General features: G+C 42.0%; 1 protein-coding gene across 2 annotated transcripts in view; it reads right to left on the bottom strand.

Annotated features, from left to right (window-relative positions):
• Positions 1-19,928, bottom strand: part of AATF (apoptosis antagonizing transcription factor) — a 55,605-nt gene that overhangs the window by 10,160 nt on the left and 25,517 nt on the right. For both annotated transcript variants that reach the window (XM_050909131.1, XM_050909133.1), the window contains exons 9-11: positions 11,272-11,339; positions 9,158-9,238; positions 5,781-5,852 (exon numbers count right to left, since the gene is read on the bottom strand). In XM_050909131.1, coding sequence (XP_050765088.1) covers positions 5,781-5,852; positions 9,158-9,238; positions 11,272-11,339 — 221 coding nt within the window. The remainder of the gene's footprint in view (positions 1-5,780; positions 5,853-9,157; positions 9,239-11,271; positions 11,340-19,928) is intronic.

Genomic DNA, 19,928 nt, shown 5'->3' with positions numbered 1-19,928 from the left:
ATCTGATAAGAAATAGAGTGAGCCTCTAATAAAAGAGTAATGAGAGCCCTTAATGATGCTGTTAAAAGGTAGCGCCAGTTAAAATATTGCTGTTGTTCCAGCTGATTAGATCACTGTTGCATATTTGCACAATCTTGTTTTACCTGTCAGAATAACCTGAGTCGTCTTGGGAGATAAAGGTGTTTGGACCAAACATCTGTGTCCTTAAAGAACGTCTCTCCTGCAAGTTATCGTCCTCCAGAGGTGAAATAATGATGTTCATCAAACTTAGCAGTAATTTGATATTATACCTTTTTTTAAAGTGTCTGTGTTTAGTCTCTGCTCCACACACACGTACAATGCAGAGATCTGAAGATCTATATATCAAAGCTGACAGAGAGATACAACAAAACCAAAATCCACACACAGCTCTTCCCAGGAACACAGACTTTACCTGACCTTGCCACAACTAGGCTGTTTATAGGATCCACTCCTGCAAATACGGCAACTCGGCACATACTGAAAATATGCTCCCTTGTCTATGGACCTGCAGGCCTTCAGTGGGAATCTCTAGCCTCAGTTTGCCCATAAAGAAATACATCTATCTAGCACAGGAGTTTTCCGTGGGTGCACAGACGTCTGATCTGGAAACATGAGGCTGTTGAGAGCTGGGCTAGCTGAAGGTGGCTGCACAGAAGATCTGGGTTCAACTACAGCTCTAGCCCAGACCTGCTGTGTCACCTCTGGCAAGTCACTGAGGCTCTTGACTCATGGATTTCTGGACCCAAATGCCTTTGGAGATACGGGCTATCATTTCTCTGTGCCTCATTTCCCAAAGTGTAAACCAGAGAAGACTGGCATCTTCGCAACTCTGTTGCACATGGATGATTACATTAAACATAACACGACTCTAGATACTGGAGCAATGGGATCAGTGAAGTACCCTAGGTCATGAAGATGGGAAAAGTGTATTTCAAGGGAAGTCCAAGAAGTGGCACCCACATGTTGCCATCCTCAAACCCAGGCAAAATCACAACCAGAGACAGATAAATGTTCTAATCCTGGGTAATTCCTCCCCAAGACAGCTACCCTCTCCTCTGGACAACCACCACAGCGCACTTACATTCAAGTTTTCGCCTTCAGGTTCCTTGTCTCAGGGCAGGCCCATTTACATGGCAATGACCTTGGACCGATTAGAAAAACCTTGGCCCAAGAGTACAATAAATGTATTTAAGTCTATAAACATATACCCCAAGATAACCATAAAAATCACTTTCCAGTGTATGTTTTAAAATACTACCAAAGAGGGGTTAAAATAGAGGAGGGCTCGAGGCCACCAGTGTCCCACACATTACAACATAATATATGTGAGCACAAGGTTAAACAGCCATGCCCATGCGTAGGGTGCATGAAAAACTGGCAAGTGGAAGATTAATTGCCTGCACAAATGCTATTATTCCAACCAGCAGCAAGAATAAGAAAGAAAGTGGCAGTGATGTTGACAAAGGCAGTTATTATACTTGTACATTTCTTTTCTCAAATTCAGGCTGTAAAACAATTCTGGAGTGACTGTTCATCCCCTTCTCTACGCAGCGCTCAGGCTGCCTCTCCTTACATGCATTTGTTCTTTGTTTCCCCAGCCAGTGGCAGCGGCAAGTGATAAACTTGACGTGCCACATCCCCAGAAGTCCTGGGCATCCCACAGCCATGACAACACCACACAGGGACCTTCAGGTGAGTGCTAGGAGTTCCCTGCACTATTTTAAGGTCTCTCTGCACAGCCAGAGTAGTGTAAAATGGCTTAAATGTACAGGAGAATCAGGCCCCAAATGGATTCCTAGGCTGCATTAGCTAATTAAATATACAGAAAACAGCAAGGTACTACAGTGATACACAGACTTCTGCCTTCAAAAGCACTTACAGCAAGCAAAGCAAGACAACAGTCACAGACAACTCCCCTTTGCTTTCGCCCCAGTGACAAAGGCCTTGTGCAGTTCATCATGGGGAGTGAGGACTTGGCACAGCCAAGGAAGAACGAGAACTACACCACCACTCGCCTCCCCCAGACTCTACGCCATTCCCCCCAAGCTTCTGCCTATCCACATCTGCACACACATATTTATTTACTGGCATTTTCCAGGTATCTACCTGCCACTGTAGCCACTGGTAGAACTTAAGGGGAATGTTCTGCCAGCTCTGTTTCTACAACCCTTTTTTATATACAGCTCACTGACACTTTAAAATTTCTCACAGTACAACACAGAGTGCCCCGTTGTTCAGATGTGTATTTATTTTGGGGTCATGCCTTTTAAGTGCCTGACCAGAAAAAAAAAATGGCTCAGAGCATGATCACATCACTGTGAAGTGTATACTTGCATTTTCAATCTAGTAATTCACACTTGCAAACAATAAAATTACCTTCTTCTGTCACAAAGGAAAGCTGTTATCATTACTGCTTCCCTCTCATGCGTACAGGCCTGGTCCTTTCTTTTTAATTCACTTGCAGTTTAAAGCCAATGCTGAATTCTTCTTGCCTTGTCCGGTACAGCTGTGTGCTGCTAGAGAGGTATTATGGCCCATGGCAAGTGCAGGGGCATTTTAAACAGAGATGTGAAGTGACCCCTAGAGAGTGGCTACGATTTAAAAAAAAATGACTGATAGCAGCAGATATCTTCATTTTGGGAGAGCTGAACCAAAACACCTCTAAAGGCCTAATTTTCAGACACTGGCCACTCCAGTATTTTGAATATGTTTTATGTCTGGATGAAACACAAATGGTGTAAACTAGGGAGGAAAGAAAGCAAGCTAAGCTAAGTAACACCCAGGTTTTCAGTGTGCAAAGCAAGAATGCCCACCCAAATGTGGAAGGGCTGCTGCGAAGAGGAAGCAAGAATCTGTTCCTAAAGCCCACATTGAACAGGACAAGAAATAACGGGCCTAAATTACAGCAGAGGGAAATTTAAGCTCAACATTAGGACTAAAAAATGCCAAAGCACATCCCATGGGGAGGAAGCTGCAGAGAAACTGCTTAAGGAAGACTAACGCCCGCAGTAAGCAAAGGTAAGGCATATTCTTTGTGTTACAGGTAACTAGCACGCATTTTGGCAAACCTTGAGGAAAGCTTAGGGTTCTAATTGTGCATCTGCCTCTTGTCTGAAACAAAAGCTTTCCTATGTATGTTAAAAAATTGAATACTACTGCTACTATTACTAAACCACTGATTTTTACAGGCACTTCTCAATAGCAGACCTCTGTTGCACAGAAGGGGAATCGGAGACACAGAAACACAGAGTAACCTCCTCAAGGTCATCCATGAAGCCACTGGCAGAACTAGGAACAGAACCTGCCCAGCCTGGTTCCGGCATTGCCCCATCCATGTCCGGGGTTTGCTTGAAAGCCTGATCTTGGCAGAATGGGATACAGCTGCCCACACGATATGACCCTCAGGCACACTTGCTGGTGTGCGAACACATCAACCGACAGTCTCACTCTAGACGGCTAAACCAACATCAGGAGATAAGTGACTAAAATGCCATTAACAGAAAGTATGGCGGGCCTCCAAAGTGACTAATAAACTTAATGTAAGAAATAAGTTCCCGCAGTCAGACAATAAGCAGCAGCAGCTGCTGCCACACTGCAGCCACCAAAGAATCAGTAAAACATGCAAGCGATGTAATAACCCGCTCAATGTGGAGAAAACCCCCAGGAGACATTTTCAGTAAACCAAATGTCAAACACTCTGTCCCTACCACAATGATAACTATGTCGACACAGCATAACGTAGATAGCATCCTATTAGCTGTAATAGCTTCTGAGGGTCAGCCAGACGCCGTGCAGTTTGTGGTGGACTCAAGGTGCCTCCCGAGAAGCGAGGGGAATAAGGGTTATGAAGATGGCAGCCAGATGAAGTGTAGCTGAGGCCCAAGAAGGCTATTGTGCAGAACAACTCCACTGTCCCAGCTGTTTTGATGCACTTCACGTTTGGATTGACTTACTGGAGGATTTTGGCTTACAGAATGCATTTTCTATGCAACTTTTGGAACACAAGTGAGTGCGGTGGACTGCGAAGGAGGAAGCAATGTCACCTCTGGGGACAGCCAACATAGTATGATAACTCCTAGATTATTAGGATCGGTCTCACTGTTTTTTTTTCACCTTCCTCCCCCTCACACATACCCCATGCAAGCTAACCTTGCCTTCATTCCGGGGACAGAGCAGGGGTCTGTATGCCTGCCTAACCTGTAGGACAGTGCAATATGTAGTATACGCAAAAAATGACAGACACCCTAACCTCATTCGAAATTCTCAAAGCGTAAGTAGTAACCAGTCAACTGGATGTAACACTACGATAGAGAAATATTAGTCATGCATATTATTAATGAACATGGTATGAACACATACGCCACCTGCTAATGACCCTCAGACGAAAAATGTGGGGAACAAACAGCACATCCCAGAACCATTTCTGCAGGATGGTACAACTCTACTAGGAATGCGTGTCTGTCCTGCCCCATGTTTTATTTAGGGCTATCCAAAACAGCAGACACCAATTCCATACAGGTAAGGCGGTCCTTGCCAGCTGGGAAGCACAGAGAGCTGCTACCTCAGGCCCTGCATATCAGAAACAAAAATGCACTTGATTTATTTGCCAAATAGGCAAAAGCGTGTATGTCTAATCTCACAGTGTCCAAGCCGCTTCTGTCCCTCTCTTCCTATGATCCAGGTAAGAGGGTGAAAGAACTGACCATTTCATATGGCTGGAGGCATAGCTTTCACCCTACGCATGAAACACATTTATTTTTGTGGCGAGAGGATCTAGACAATATTCAGAAATCAGAGCAGTTTTCTCACTTGAAAAAAAGAAAAAAAGAAAGAGTCAAGAAACTATGAGAAAGATGCATGACGAAACAGCACAGGTCTTATTATGGACACAAAACGTTTTAGTGTCAGCTTACTGGAGAGCTCTCATCCAGAAGTCTGTGCAATATCCCAAAAGGCAACAGTCTAAGAACAACGGGTATTTGGTTCCCATTTCACAAACAGACAAATGACATCTCTCTCTCACAAAACACAAACATGTTCCACAACCCAGGGGAAAGATGTTTCTCAAGCCTTCTACATCCATTCACTGGAAAAATTATTCCACCTCCTTCCCACAAAAAGCTCAGCATTTCGAGATTTAGTTTAAAAATGTAATACTTAAGAAATATGGGTGTATATGTAGAAAAACTATCTAGTAACTATGCACAAAACTTTATTGATATTTTCTTTACTAATTAGCACATTAAAACATTATAGTCTTCCAATAAAATTCTTCACTCTTTAAATAGACATAAACACAAGCAACATTTAGGTCTTGAGTGAATCTTGACTGAACTATTCCAGTAATTAACTGATCTAAGAAAATGCATACTAAACAGAACTTAAAACAGTCGCCATTTCTGTTAAAAGACAAGTTCTTTGTAAGTTTCGATTATACCTGAAGACACCGGATAACTTAGTTGTCTATTTCCAAAATAATTCCATAAAACTAGAAGATTTCAAAATCGGAGGAGTTTTAAAGCAGGAATCAAAATGTAGGTACCAAGATTTATGAAAATTTCTTGTTTGGTGTCACAGTAATTACAGAGTGAAAGCTCAGCCAGACTGCCTGGACAGATGTGACCAAGACACCCAGGCTATGATGCCAGTGACAAATGGTTAACTGATAAGAAGAAATGGAGGGGGCGACAGACTGAAGAACAGGTCAATATCATGCTGTCATGAAGCCATTTGAGAAACATAATTAATCTATTACTCACCTGGCATCATCATTCATTGTACAGTGGTCAATAGGTGCCATGAAGCTCACCAGCTTGCTATGGACATGATACCTGAGTAGTGCAGGAAATAAGCAGGCAGCACATTAGTAACTATTAATGAAAAGGAAATGTTGCTGCTTGAATAGAAACACACCAGTCCCTGAAATGCAAAGCACTGGCTTTCCTGGTGGCTGATATCTAATGAGTCACTAGTTGTAGCTGGCAATTGCCCCTCCCTTCCCTCCTCCTCCTTTCTTATAACATGGACACAAGAATTTTTTCGGTAACAAACTGAATAGCAAGCAAATCCTTTTTTATCACAGCTACAAAGAGGACATACAGCATCCATTAATTGTGTGCGAGTACCTAATCAGACTCCCAGACAGACAACCCTGAAAAGTCAGAGACAGAGAAACAAGAACTCATTTTCAGCCTTCCGTTCAGCTGGCGTCTTAATCACCTTCTGGAATTCATGCCCAAAGAACCCACTGCAGGCAGCAGAAGCGTCAGAGCATCAGACCTTCTCAAGCATCCATCTGCTATCACTTTTTCCTTGCTCTGTGGTATCTAGGGCCCTAAAGGATATCAAAATCCCACTCTGCTAGCCATACCCATAGTTGGAAAGTCTTACCCTGAATAACTTACAAATGGAGCATGTAAAAACAAGTAAAGAAGGAGACAGGAAAAAGACCTGTGCAAAGAAGAGATGGGGCATATCCAAGGTGATACAGTGCTGCATCTGCCTCTGCTTCTGATCCACCAAAATATTTCTGCAAGCTGTACTGCCCCTCCAGATATGGGATCCCCTTCCCGCTTTCCACACTGGGCTAGGAACTTGCAGTAGATTTCATGACTTACATTCAAGGACCTGACATAAAATTTAACAGAGCACTGAAAAACTCAGAATGAAAAGGTGGCTTTAAACCCTAGCGTCTAAGGGCAGGGGATTCCAAACCAATGGTTTCTGGTGTACACTACCATGCTGCCTACCCAAGTCTGAAATGTTTTATCCAAGCTGCTGCTATTTTTAGAGCTTGACAAATAGCAGGCAAAAGGATTCACAAGCATTTGCCCAGAATCACCTTTCCACTCTGTCACCTCTGCACTCCCTTTTGTTTGCTTATGCAGGAACATTCCCTCGAGGGGATTTTTAGCTCACAAGACTATTTCAGAATGGCTCTTCAGGCACAGCACACTCACCCTTACACAAGGGTTTCTCTGCACAATCAAGTCTTTGTCACTCGTAATGGAAGCAACTGCCCTGGTCTAACGCTGTAATGATCGAGTCAGGGAACAGACATAGCCGTGCAGGGCTAGTACTGCAACAAAAAACAGGTCAATAGGCTGGACTATGAAATAGTTCGCTTATGAGACATCAACAACTGATGGATTCATATAGATCAAAGCTTATACAGGGACAGACTGCGTAGTGGCAAGGGGACTTCGCAATTCTGATAAATTCTCTTGACATGAGTTGTTTGTCCAGAACTGATTACTGTCACATTTTTTAAATCAGGATTTTAAAAATCCCAGTCTACTAGACATAAAATATTTAATTTCATTCACAGAAAGACATCCCTTGTTGCAGCAGCACAGGACCAGAAATCACTGACATGAAAAATAGGTGTGCACACATCACTCCTTTATATCTACCTCAAGAAAACGCATGTCCTAGCGAGGGTATAGCAGAGTCCTAGGCACCAGGTTTCTTAACCTTGACTGCGGAGTTTTTGGATGAGCTCCCTTCCCCTCTTAGTGCCCCAATTTCCCTGTCTATGAAGGGGACAGGTACTCATGTCAAGTGGAAGATCGACTGCTTTTGAAAGCACTTGAAGATCCTCAGACCCTACAATAAACTAGCACATTTCATCCAAACATGCTATAATATTGAACATTTGCTAAAGGATTGCTAGAAAGGAAGAATTATGGCGACAGGTGAAACGTAGTACTAAATACTTTGCTCTCCAGGATCTCAAAGTCCTTTATGAAAACAAATCTAAGCACTGCTGCCCCAATTTTCAAGAAGGAAAAAGAAGAACAGAGGATAAGTGATCTGCTTGGGGTGACTCAGTGGAAGAACCAACTATTTAAAAACACCCATGTGGGCTCTACTGGACTATTCTGAAAAGATGCTGGAGCTTAACTGCATGTTAATCCTAAACACAGACAATGACACTTTTTTCTTTTATTGATATTTTCCCTGCAGGGTCAGTGCAACTTTTATTTAAAGAAGAAAAAAACCCTAAGATCTAAGAGGCAATTGACTTGGCGAGATAGCTGATCTCTCAGGAATGCTGAAGCGCACAGATTGCACACAATGAGAGACTTCCCCATTATTCCTGGAGGTTTACGAGTCTGACTCAGTTGTGTGATGTTGTCAGTAGTTTTGACTGAATCATGAATATATCCAATTATGTGTGATGCTGACAGAAAAGAATATTGATAGTCAATAATTATAGGCTTTTCAGGCCAACAAAGTAGCTCTTCCTTCTTTTAATAAATTATCTTATGACATCTATCTTAAAAATTGCTATGCCAGGCCTGACCCAGACTGACTCCACTGACTTTCTATCAGATGCCATCTAAACTCACGATTTATAGTTTACTCACAAAAGGATGGTTAATGTTGCAGATTTTTCAGGAAGCGGTGCAGCTTTTCAGCATGCCTCCCTGCCACAAACACCTCCTCCACTACAAATCATGCAGTCATGCTAAACTCAGGGAGACTAATATATCTGCTCTGCAAAGGGGAAAAAAACCACTATCCTCTCCAGACTGCTTCCCTTTCCACCCCACTGTGTGGAAGATTCTTCCCTGGAAACACAATGGGAGAGATCAACCCAAATTAGTGATCCAGGAGTCAGGACATTAAATGCTTTGAAGCTAAAGAAAGCTGCAAAAACAAAAAAAAGGACTTACAAAAATAAAGAGAGATTAGACACCAAATTCCAATTGACAGTCAGTGGGAAATAGACATCTACCTCACTGAGGCATTTCTGCACATCTTCCCCTAGAGCTGCTATCCACGTTTTAGTCAGCTAAACATATATTGCACAAGAGGTGTTTATTGGCTTTCACTGGAAATTACGGCCTCAAATCGCTCAGGGACATTTGAACACCTCTCTCCAGTGTTTTCTGAGACCAATGAACACTCTTGCCAAGACTTATCTGGGGAATGCTCACAGGCTGCATTCAACCAAGCCCTTATTCTAGGCTCAAAGAACATTAAGATTCCCCAGTGGATGCCCCAGAGCAAGACATCTTGCCCTAAAAGGCATGAATAAGCCTACCAATGCACCCCTGAGGCCAACACAGCGCAGTCAGATTTTATTTGGCAAAATCAGAACTTCTGTTTGCTTGCAGAAGCTGTCACCCACCGGATTCTCCTTCCTTTACTGGCTTTTCTGTCCACTTTTTTCTTTATTTTGCTTCGTAACTTCTGGATGGCCAGCCATTGCCTGAGGAATGCAAAACGACAGTTACACAACTTTTAGAGCCACTACGAAAAAGAGCATTAGGTACACTACGGTCTGAGGCCCTTCCCAGCCCTTCTACCTATTGCATTTACAGAAGTGAAGGAGATCAGAACCTCAGGAAAACAAGTATGAAACTTCAAGTGCCCATGGTACTGCTTCACCCCACGGACATGGCATTTAAATGATAAGCGTTTCTCCTGACTCCAGCCACAACGGGACACGCAGACCAGACCTGCTGATCCAGATGAGACAGTCGCTGTTCAGTGAGAATATTGTACCTGCAGGGAAATCCATGGAGGCCACAAGCCTGGCTCCATTTTTTATTCTTTCTTGAGTACTCAATTTTTAAAAGAATCTTTAGAATTAAAAAGAAAATCTTTACCAAATATAAATGCTAAAATCTGTAAAAAATGTCTTTACAGGTACTGCTTTTTTGTTTCAGCCTTGATTACTAGAATTACTTCTGGTTTGCATATAGAAAGCCCATAACAGAATAGATGCTCTGCCACATCCTAAACTGATTCTTTAAGTGAGATAGGTTATGCTAACTTCATGAACAGAATTACCATGATGCAGTAGATGCTCTGAATTTATTTCCGCCCTCAGTTTTGCAAAGTATATTGAAAATTATAAGCAAGTATTTCTCCCCACCATCTCTGATTTAAACCTGGCAAATCTAGCAAGAAGCCCTATGCAATGCTCCAACTATTACTACACAAAACTACACAAGAAAGAAAAGCAACAAACACTTTCAGAAAGTGCTGTCTGACCCCTGACTGTATTTACAAGGGAGAGCTCAGCTCCTCAAACAGAACTTCATCAAGTCAAAGAAGTTTTCAGCAGGGAAAAACTTCTACTAGTTATAAATATTTTTTTACGAAAACGAGCGTCATCTTACCTGATTTATACAATGAAAACTCGACATCAGGGGAAAAAATCTAGCAAAATCCAATTACTGCAATCTTAATATAATCTTAATTACTGTAATCTATTTTATTGTAAAGTCAGATAAATGTACAATGTAATCACCACTTAAATGTAATTTTGTCTATATCAAGTTAAATTATAGTGAATAGCTTTCCATAATATTCCACACATACACAAAATAAATTTGACACATTGCACTAAAATTTGGGTAATATTTTACAAGGATAAAAGTTATTTCACCATCACAAAATTTCCTAATGCATTTTCTCCCCCTCCCCATACACATACCCCCATAGCACTTTTTCAGTGGAGAGCCCTACTCCAGCATTTTCAGCCTTCCTCTGCTTTTACACATTTCTAAATTATAGCCCATGGCTATTTAAATGTACACTGTTCATTAACTGGTATTTGGAAGATTCTTTATTTTCTAACTATAGAATTAAACAGAGAAATAAGAGCTTCCCTGCATGGAATTATATTTTACTTCTGCATGCAGGAAACATTCCCTGATACTCTTTTAATTGTATAGTATCTTTTCTTACAGCAGGGAGAGCATACACAGGAATTGCTTTCACTGATCTCACATCAGAAGGTTTGCTCCTCTAAAACAATGACAAATCAGAGCTCATAATGAGAAAAGGCCAAATTTCAGCAGTGGGCAGTCACTCTGTCCAGTTCCCCCTCGCTAGGGTCGCTTAAGTCACCCCTCTATGGATTCCTGTTGTGCTGCCCGAACCACTGAGAGACAGAAATATCCTAAGTCTGGAACAAGCCTTTTACAACTGGAAAGCATCTTCAGGGGATTGCAGACAAACCAGGGCACAGCTCAAAGGGTGGCAAACTCGGAGTCAGACAGTGTGATCCATAACTAAGGAATATGTTACAGAGGATGACTTTCCTGACTAATGTCATACTGTTTTTATAATTCGTTATGCAATTTCTTACACCCAGATGCTTTCTCCAGAGTCATTCCAAATTTTGCCTTCTACAATGAACTGGACTGGAAGCCCGTAAGTCGTTTTGCACTTCTGGACTGGAATGCAGTGCTGGGGTGAAGCTAGTGATGTTACAGACAACCTCCTACTTACCTGCCCATTGCTACCTGGTCATTGGGGTCCAATGAAGTGGTTTTACGTTCTATAAGTTCTCGAAGGAGCTAGAAGAAAGACAACAATCCCATTTAAAAGCACAGTAAAGACATGTTAATGCAAACAGGCTCACAGGTTTCTCAGAAGACTTAAGAAATTAGCTGCCAAGTTCCCAACGGAACCTGTATACCTCATTTCTTGTAACTACCTGAAAACTCCAAGCCCAGAACCAAGGCTTTTGAACATTTCCTCTGCACAAAAGAGTTTTCCAAGGGAAAAAGCTGATGGCTATGCTAAAAGTTTAAGTAACTGTAGATCATCCTCCTCTTCCAAAAAGGTCCCCATAGAATATGTGACTGGAGCATAACACTGAAGGCCACTACAAAGAGTTTCTGTATATCATTTCAGATGGGTCTAAGAGTAGTATAGTCTTTCCTTCAACGCATCATGATTTATTCAGGTGACATGTAGCATCATGTCATTCATCTGAAGAGAAGCTAAAAGGTTATGCAGAGCCAGAGGGGCACCGTTTAGCAGCACTGTGGTCCAAGCACAAGAAGCCCTACACGGGCAAAGCAAACTAAGGATCTTAAGTCTAAGCACCGGCAAAGGACTGGAATCCCTGGGGGCACTGCAAAGCCCCCTCTGGGATTGTCAGATGGGCCAACCGCTTGGTAACTGCTGGTCCCAGGAGCCCAGAGCAAAGTGTACAATCCCACAGCGGGCAAATAGGTGACAACCTTGGGGGGATGTGAACAGCTGAGCCTCAGCTTGTATTTCAGAGGCTGGTACTGTTCCTTGGGCTTTTGGAAGGACAAAAAAGGCCTGAATCTTCACAGGCTGTTGTGTACACATCTCCCATGGGCAAGAGATGTAACGCAGGCAGATCTGCAGTAAGATTTCTGCCCCACAGGTCTCACCCCACACGTCGAGTGGGGAGGGCAGGAGAGAACTGAAACACTTCACCAAACAGAAGTCAAGCGTTGCTGGACAGCAATGCTCGCTCTGAGGAACAGCACAGCAAAATAATTTTTATAGCTAGAGCAGGAATGCTCAAGCAGGCTTTTCTATTTCTTTTCATGTCCTGAGGGTTGTGTTTTGTCCTTTTTGCTTCCTGCAGCCAAAGAATACTGTGAACAGCCTTTTTGGATACTCAACCAGTGCTATATGTTTATCACCGCTCACTGTAAATTGTACGTGCTGTGCCTTGGGTATTAGCCAACATATTAACGGAAAGAACAGACATAAACCCTCCAAAACTGAGGGGCACAGGCTGCTTTCTCGATGCTGACATTTCACTTGACTAGTGAAGTTACTGCCTCAGCTCAGAAAGCACCGGTAACAGACCCACCTGGAAACCAGAGAGTCCAGGCAATTCCACAAAGATGCTAGAGAAGAAAGGATGAAAGATGCTTTTCCTCCACCCTATACTTTTGCTCAAGTAGGAGAGCTGGATTGCAACGGTCAATCGAGGTACAGTGACAGTCAGGGAAAGCAGGGCTTGGGGAGGCAAGGCAAGAGGACAAGACAGAGGACAGACAAGGCAAGAGGACAAGAAAGAAGCTCCACATCCCCGCCGCAGCTGGGGATGTGGAGAAGGAAATACCCGCTCAAGTGAGATGACAGTGTTTCTGAGCACAGCATAGCTCTTGCCTACCACCGTGCTCAGAGCAGCCTGCTCTCAGACAGCTTCCCAGGCACCGACGCTGCCCCACCGAGCGCAGCTGACACCAAAAGCTGTCCCGGGCACAGTGCTACATGAGAAACTCGCTGACCCCCATAGTTTCTGATCACTTAAGTACACTACTGGAGTGAGGGAAGGAAAAGGCGTGCACACCACAAAAGAAAAATGCCATAAAGGTAGATGGGTATTATTTTATGACCCTTTTTTTTTTTCAAGTAAGAGACACTCAAGCCACAGAGATAATATTTATACCTGTCCACATCTTTCCTCTCCTTCAAGGCATACATCATATTACAATAAAAAGAGCGATTCAAGTATAATTAAAAACCTGCCATGGCTTTTTTTCTATTTGCTTATTTTTGGAGATTATTACTGCAGCAATTACATTTAAAAATTCCAGGAAGAGAGGCCACTGGTTTATTATCACTAGAAAACAGCAAGCTACTTCTCTGCCCTGTTTATCTGATTGATTCCCAACATCTTTCTGGCACACAATCTATCAGTTTATCTCTCCCACTTTATCACAGTCACTTCTGGCAGCTAAATACAAGATCCAAATCCAGTGTTACACAGACATACGACACAGTAAACCTATGTAACACCGCTACTCTGTAAACAGCTGCCCTTAAGGCTAAGCAGAAATGGGATCTTGGTTTCTAGTCAATATTCTGTCAAAAGCAAGGTGGGAGGGAGGGTTTTAACAGCAGCGAGAAATGGTGCAGCAAGGTTTTAGTGGTTTCTTCCTGTACAGGCAATAAGGTGTGTTTACTGTCTCCTCTTATCTTGCCTCCTTGGCACGGTGCACAGAAAAAACTGCTGAGTAGTAATGGCAGAGGCTAAGGCACAAGAACACAGTAATGCACAGACGTCCTACACTCTTAGAGAACTCAGCAGCAAGACATTTTCAGCAGGACTTGCTCTTCCTGGTGGCCCACCAAATCCACAGGCTGGTAGACTAAGGAGCGCCGTCAAGATCTTACAACTACGTCCGCACTGGTTAGAACAAGATGCATTTTTGGGGCAGGTTCCTAATGCTGTACCTGGGAAGCGGGCAGGATCCGGTTGGACAGGATCACTCTCCTTTTGGCAAGGCAGCGTTTCCCATCACGGCTGTGAAGGGCAAGGATTTGAACTGCGTGCCACTTAGCAGGGCGACAGCAGGGATCCCATTATTTGCTGGGGGGCATATCCTCTCCTCTGTGTACAGAATTAGCAGGGAAAAGCTTTGTGCAGCAGTAGGAGACTAAACCCTGCACACAGTCGTCTCCTCCGCACTAACTAGGCCACCAGCCGATCAGCCATTAGTTGAGGCAGAGACGGTTTTGTTGACCTTGGGGCTGACAGTGAAATGTTCTTTCAGTGCAGCATCAACTGCAGGACTGGGGACACTGCTGGGGAGAGGAGAGGGAGAAAAAGATGAGGGGGAAGTAAAAAAAAGCAGGAACAAGAGGGAAATTAGGAAATAGAAATAAAAGCTGTGAAGCATCTTATTACATCTAAATAGTGTACGTCTTAAAGCTAAAGTTATAAATCATGCTAACAATGGTTACTAAAATAAAAGTGGATGTAGCCAGAGGCTACCACTGAAAAAGTCAGTCTAGACCTGCCTCGCTGCCTTTGGTCTTTAAGGATTTGATTAGTTTTTCCGCTTTCTAGTTCAGAGTCTTGCATTCAGCCCATGCTCCAGAGCCAGCCAGGGCTCAGGATACAGAATGAATGATAAATTCATTTACTGAATAAAGCAACACTGTTTTCACAGCACAAGACTTAAAACACTTCCGAAGCTGTAATATTTCATTAAGCTTGGTGATTCTGGTTAAAATTTATTAGTCAAAACAGAAAACTCTCATCAGACCCCATATATTCCATTAGGAGTGATATATGGTGTCTCCCAATGTCTAATTATTAACTAGGAAGTGTAAGTAAATCACTATCAGCATTAAGCCCTGATGTGTGAAGACAGAGTTTGAGTTAGGCAATTTCAGCATCAAAAGGCTTTCATTTGAAACATACCCTTTTTTGCTTTCCCTCCTTCACCTCTTCACATCTTCCCTGAACTTCAAAAAACTAAGCTCAGTCTTCCACATAAGCAAACACAACTGCCTACCTGCAACGAAGTGCAACCACGTCCAGCAGTCTGCAGCTCAACTACCAACTCCAAGCTGCTCCTACCAAAAGCTGGAACCAGGAGGACAAACTATGTGCAAAGTGGACAATGGGCAACAGTAAGCAGAAGAAAGTTGCTAACGTCAGTTTTGCCTTTGGAACGAAGCGGAGATGCTTGCCACGAGTGCTTCTGCGCACGTGGGTTTCTGAACTCAACGAAGTTTCGCTATTAAAACCAACCCAATCAGACTCTCTAGTCAAAACCGGGGACTACCAACCTCACGAGTAAAGAAAAGCACGCAGAGGTCGCGTGGTTTGCCAAGGCCCACAAGCCGTGTTCGCGGAGGGCCGGGAGCAGACGGGAACTGACTCTGCCTCCTGTGTCCTGAGCACGTGAGAGAGCTTAAAATCCGCAACCGCTAGCAAAGAGCAAGGCAGTGTTCCCACACAACATGTCTGACGAAGGAAAGAGCTTCAAAAGCGGTTAGTATTCACCTACCTTTGCTGACACCAAAGCCATTGTTAAAATTTACACTGGAGTCAATGATGTGTGCTTTCTAAAGAATTCACCTTAAAAGGACTCCCTCTCTACGCGAGTTAAAGAGATGCACACAAAGTACATTGTACAAAATTAGAGGGATTTAGAAATGCCATCAGGGTGTTGTTCAAGGGTAATAGAGATTCATTTCTCATTGTAGAGGTCAATTTTCATTTCAGAGGTTAGGTCTCATTTTCATGCACTATCTATCAGTGTTTCTAATACTACAGTTGCTGACCTTTCTGATTTGCAGACCCCTAAGAATTTCCAGTTGAGACAAAGAGCTAAGTATAGCTGAAATAAGCCTCGTGACAAAAGGCTCACTTTTCTTAGACCTCACAGATCAATTCAAATTAATACCTCGCAAAAGTTGATCTATAGTATATCACAGGAAACAGTTGAGTTTACAAAGCTTAGAAATATAATCAGAACAAAAGGAACACACTTTCTCTGATGTTATTAAAATCTTCAGAAAAGCCAGTAAAGGCACAGGTCATTTCTGCTACAGTGCATCAAAGCCACCTACTCTGTCTTGCAAGTGGCACTGCTGCCTTTGAATTCACCAAGTCGGGTATGCAAGGAGGTGAGAGGCAGCCTCAGCCCGGCCACTGTGCTGGCTGCTGTACGGGGAAGTCAAAACAGTCCTGTCGGGCTCCTTGCGCCAACAATAATAATATCAAACAAGGGTCTGACAATGTTCATTTTAAAACAACTGTGCAGAACAACGGAAAAGCAGAACCTCGTAGCACTTCTGACATCTTAGTCGCTTGCTGAAAGCAAAAGAAACAGAAAAAGATTCGACTGTCCATGCATTCTGAAACAATGAGAAAAACGTGAGAAACCCAGACTTCAGGATTACTGGCAGCTGCTTACCTTTATTGGAACACCCTGTCACTCCTTGGCTAAAAAAACACTCAGTTTATTTTTGTTATTAGTTATTGGTTCCTCAGTTATTAGTGAGGAACTCTAAAATATTTGCAAAGTGCTTATGTGGACTTTTCTAGCTAAATGTATATTTGTTACTAGAGACAGTAAACAAACAATTATTGTGGTGTGAAGGTCTACTAATGGCGCTCGGTTATCTTTTAACACGGAATCCATTCAAAAGCTCAGGCAAATTACCTTCATCCTGCCTCACAGAGCCACAACATGACATGTCACATTGAAAAAATGTGTTACTGTTAAGTTATCTTTCAACAGTTTAAAAAGCAGTTATTTTTTAACAAAATCACTGTAGGAAACAAAAAGAGAGAAGCTAAGTACAACTTGTCAAGTCCAAGTAAAGAAGTAAGACTACAAACACTAAATGCTTTTCCTCTCTCCTGGTGAAAATGCAAAGTCACTCCTGAACAGAAAGTTGACAAAGCTGAATTTTATCAATGCAATTTCATTACTTTATAATTTAATTTTTTTCTCCTTTAGTCTTTGGAGAGACATGGTAAATCACATTAATTTTTCCTTCTTTTTCATATTTATACACCATACAATTATTTAAAACAGCATAAATTATGAAAAGGTTGCTTCTAGTCCAGGACTCATTCAACGTACATTTTACACTGCATTCTGCCCAGATGTAGAAACAAGCTGTTTCTTTTCCTCCCTCAAGCTCCCACACAGTAGTAGTGTAACACCATTTGGATTTCTAGCAACACCAGAGAAAATGTAGACTGCAGCTCAAATATTATTTTTAAATCCCCTTGAAACACTTGTTTTAAATTTAATTTTCTGCAATCTATTTATAATGTAAAAACCTAAACTGCAAGATGAAATCACTGGACAGTCTCTTTTTAAAAAACATTTTATTAAAATTCAGTTTTGTATAAAATAGGCATTGACTTGCGTATTTTCTAATAACCCATTAAGAGAAGTTTCAAATCAAGCTTTAAAACGTGTTATTAACCATCTACCCAGCCATTTGAAAGATACATGCCTGTGATAAGAGTATTGTATTGCCATTAACCTGTGGGATGGTTCGAGACATCTCTTATTCACACAAAACTCTAAATGCATCTAATTAAAGCCACAAGATCAGCTGTCCATATTAATCATTCACCAGTTTAATTAAGGTAAACCAGCTTGTCAGAAAGCCAGTCTTCTCTCTATTCTTCACCATTATCGACTTTTAATAGTTCACTGGATTAGTAATTACTTGTTTATGGCATTATCAAATACCTGGGAGAGAAAACCCCAGTATGTGCCCAGGGAACTGCTTTAGGCCGACTCTTGCTTGGGACACGAGGAGAAATTTACCCCATCAGGTAAAGTTTTCTAAAAAGCCATACAGTGTGATTTAGACACAAGTACAACTCAGAACAGAAACAAATTGAGCTAGAAGTATCTTAACAAGAGATTCAGACTTGCAAGTTTTTTTTGTGGTTACTCGGATTAAAGCAGGCATTCTGAACACTAAGCTAGGAAAAAGGAAGTTAGTGAGATCTCTTGCTCACTTGTAAAAACCACATCTGTCACGCAGAGTGTGCAAGAGTGGGCAGGCACATACAGTGCCACTCCACAAGCGACAATAAAGAAAGTTACAAGTCCTACAATTAAACAACATTTTCTACAGGATCAACTCCTTTCCTAAGTAATTAGGGAACAGATAAGGAAGGGAGCAAGCCTCTTCCTCGCTATTCAAGCGTGCTCACCTTAGGAGTAAATCCCAGACACTAACAGTTCATTTCAACATAATGCAGTAGCTGAGGGATGACAGTCCTCTCCAACCTGCTGGCAGTCCTGCCTGGCAAACGGCTGCCATCTCTCTTTGAATACTTCAGTGTTTCGTTAAATGTTCCCCATCCACTTTGGCTCTGCTCAGCTTCTGAAGCTGTGGTGATCACAGATAAGACTGACGATTGCGGGTTGTTATAAAATGCAATGACATACAATGTAACCAAAACCAGGGGGAGGAGGGAGCAGGAGAGCAGAGGAAAAAAGGGATTATGTATATTCCTAATTCTCCTTAGGCATACCTGCTGCCATCAATGATGAACATTTGTTCTGGGAAGAGCTGCTACCAGTGGAACACTTAGCATATGAACACTAACCTAATTCCTGTTGGAAATAAACCAATTTCCACTCTCTCCTTTACTAGAGGAGTATTTCAACCTACTAATAAAATCTCCACTGTAGCATGTCAGACCAGCAGCTCTCTGGTAGCAGGCTGGAATTTTAAGTCTTAATGCTGCAATATCAGCTGTAATGAATTCTACGTAAATATGACTTCTAAGAAGAAAAAGCCTTTTTCTTCCTTTAAAACCATGTATGAAAGAGAGTTTAAAAGAAAAGGAAATGGGGTCTAGCCTCTCACTGCTGTCAGTAATGAGGATCCTCCTGAAACAGTTTAACTATTCCCACACAGTGCAACCCAAATAAAAACATTCACTTGCATTATTCAGCTCGGCTTTACACGAGCATTCAACATGGGCCACCACAATAAAAATTATAACTGCTTATAAAACAAGTGAAGAATATGAGAAAAGGCAAAGTGGGATGAACAGACAGAACAGAGTTAAATCCCGAATCGTCGTAAAATTCCACCAGCCCCACATGGTGAATTCCACTGAATACCAAGACCCGGACAAGAAAATTGTTTTTCCATAGGAAAAACAGATTCATTAAAGAGTTTTGTATTATAATCTATAACAAAACAGTATAGCTACCTATTCTGTTATCATTAACTTGTGCACATTCATCAGATCTCATTCATTTTTACTTGCTTAATTTCACACTGAAACATACAGGAAGTTGTTTTCCAGTGTCCTCCTTTATCGGAATGTTTACCTTTAATAAACCATAAGCAGTAATCAAAATAAGCTAATCATTATAAAATGTTATTTAGAAAAATAAACGTGATACTAAAAAAAGTCTGGATCTAAATTTAAATACAAAGAAAAAAGCACTCATTGAAATGTGCACATATACTTTGCAATAAGTATTATGCACAGAGGTCAGAGTTTCTGAGCAACCTCAGCTCCAACAACCCGAGACATTGCTGCCAATTACTCTTGAAGAACCAGTTCCCTTTCTACATTTTATTTATATATGTACATCCACACACGCAATCACACATGCACACAAAAGCGCTGCACAGTTATGACCCACCTGAAAGAAAACACATTCACTGTATTGTCAGTGCTCTATTGTAATGCACTCTACCCTTTCTGAATGCAACGTTCAGCTTCAGCTTACCACCCTGACAAATAAAGGAAAGCACTTTATGAAACCAATTTAATTGGGAGGTGACAGAAAACATACAGCCATTTTCTTTAGCCTTATCACTGAATTGGCTTCAGCTCCAATCTCTGCCAAATCCCACTCAACAGAAGACAT

Source organism: Gymnogyps californianus, chromosome 20, assembly GCF_018139145.2.
Source record: "Gymnogyps californianus isolate 813 chromosome 20, ASM1813914v2, whole genome shotgun sequence".
NCBI classification, from domain to species: domain Eukaryota; kingdom Metazoa; phylum Chordata; class Aves; order Accipitriformes; family Cathartidae; genus Gymnogyps; species Gymnogyps californianus.
Note: the sequence above shows the minus strand (reverse complement) of the source record. Positions and strands in the feature narration are given on the sequence as shown.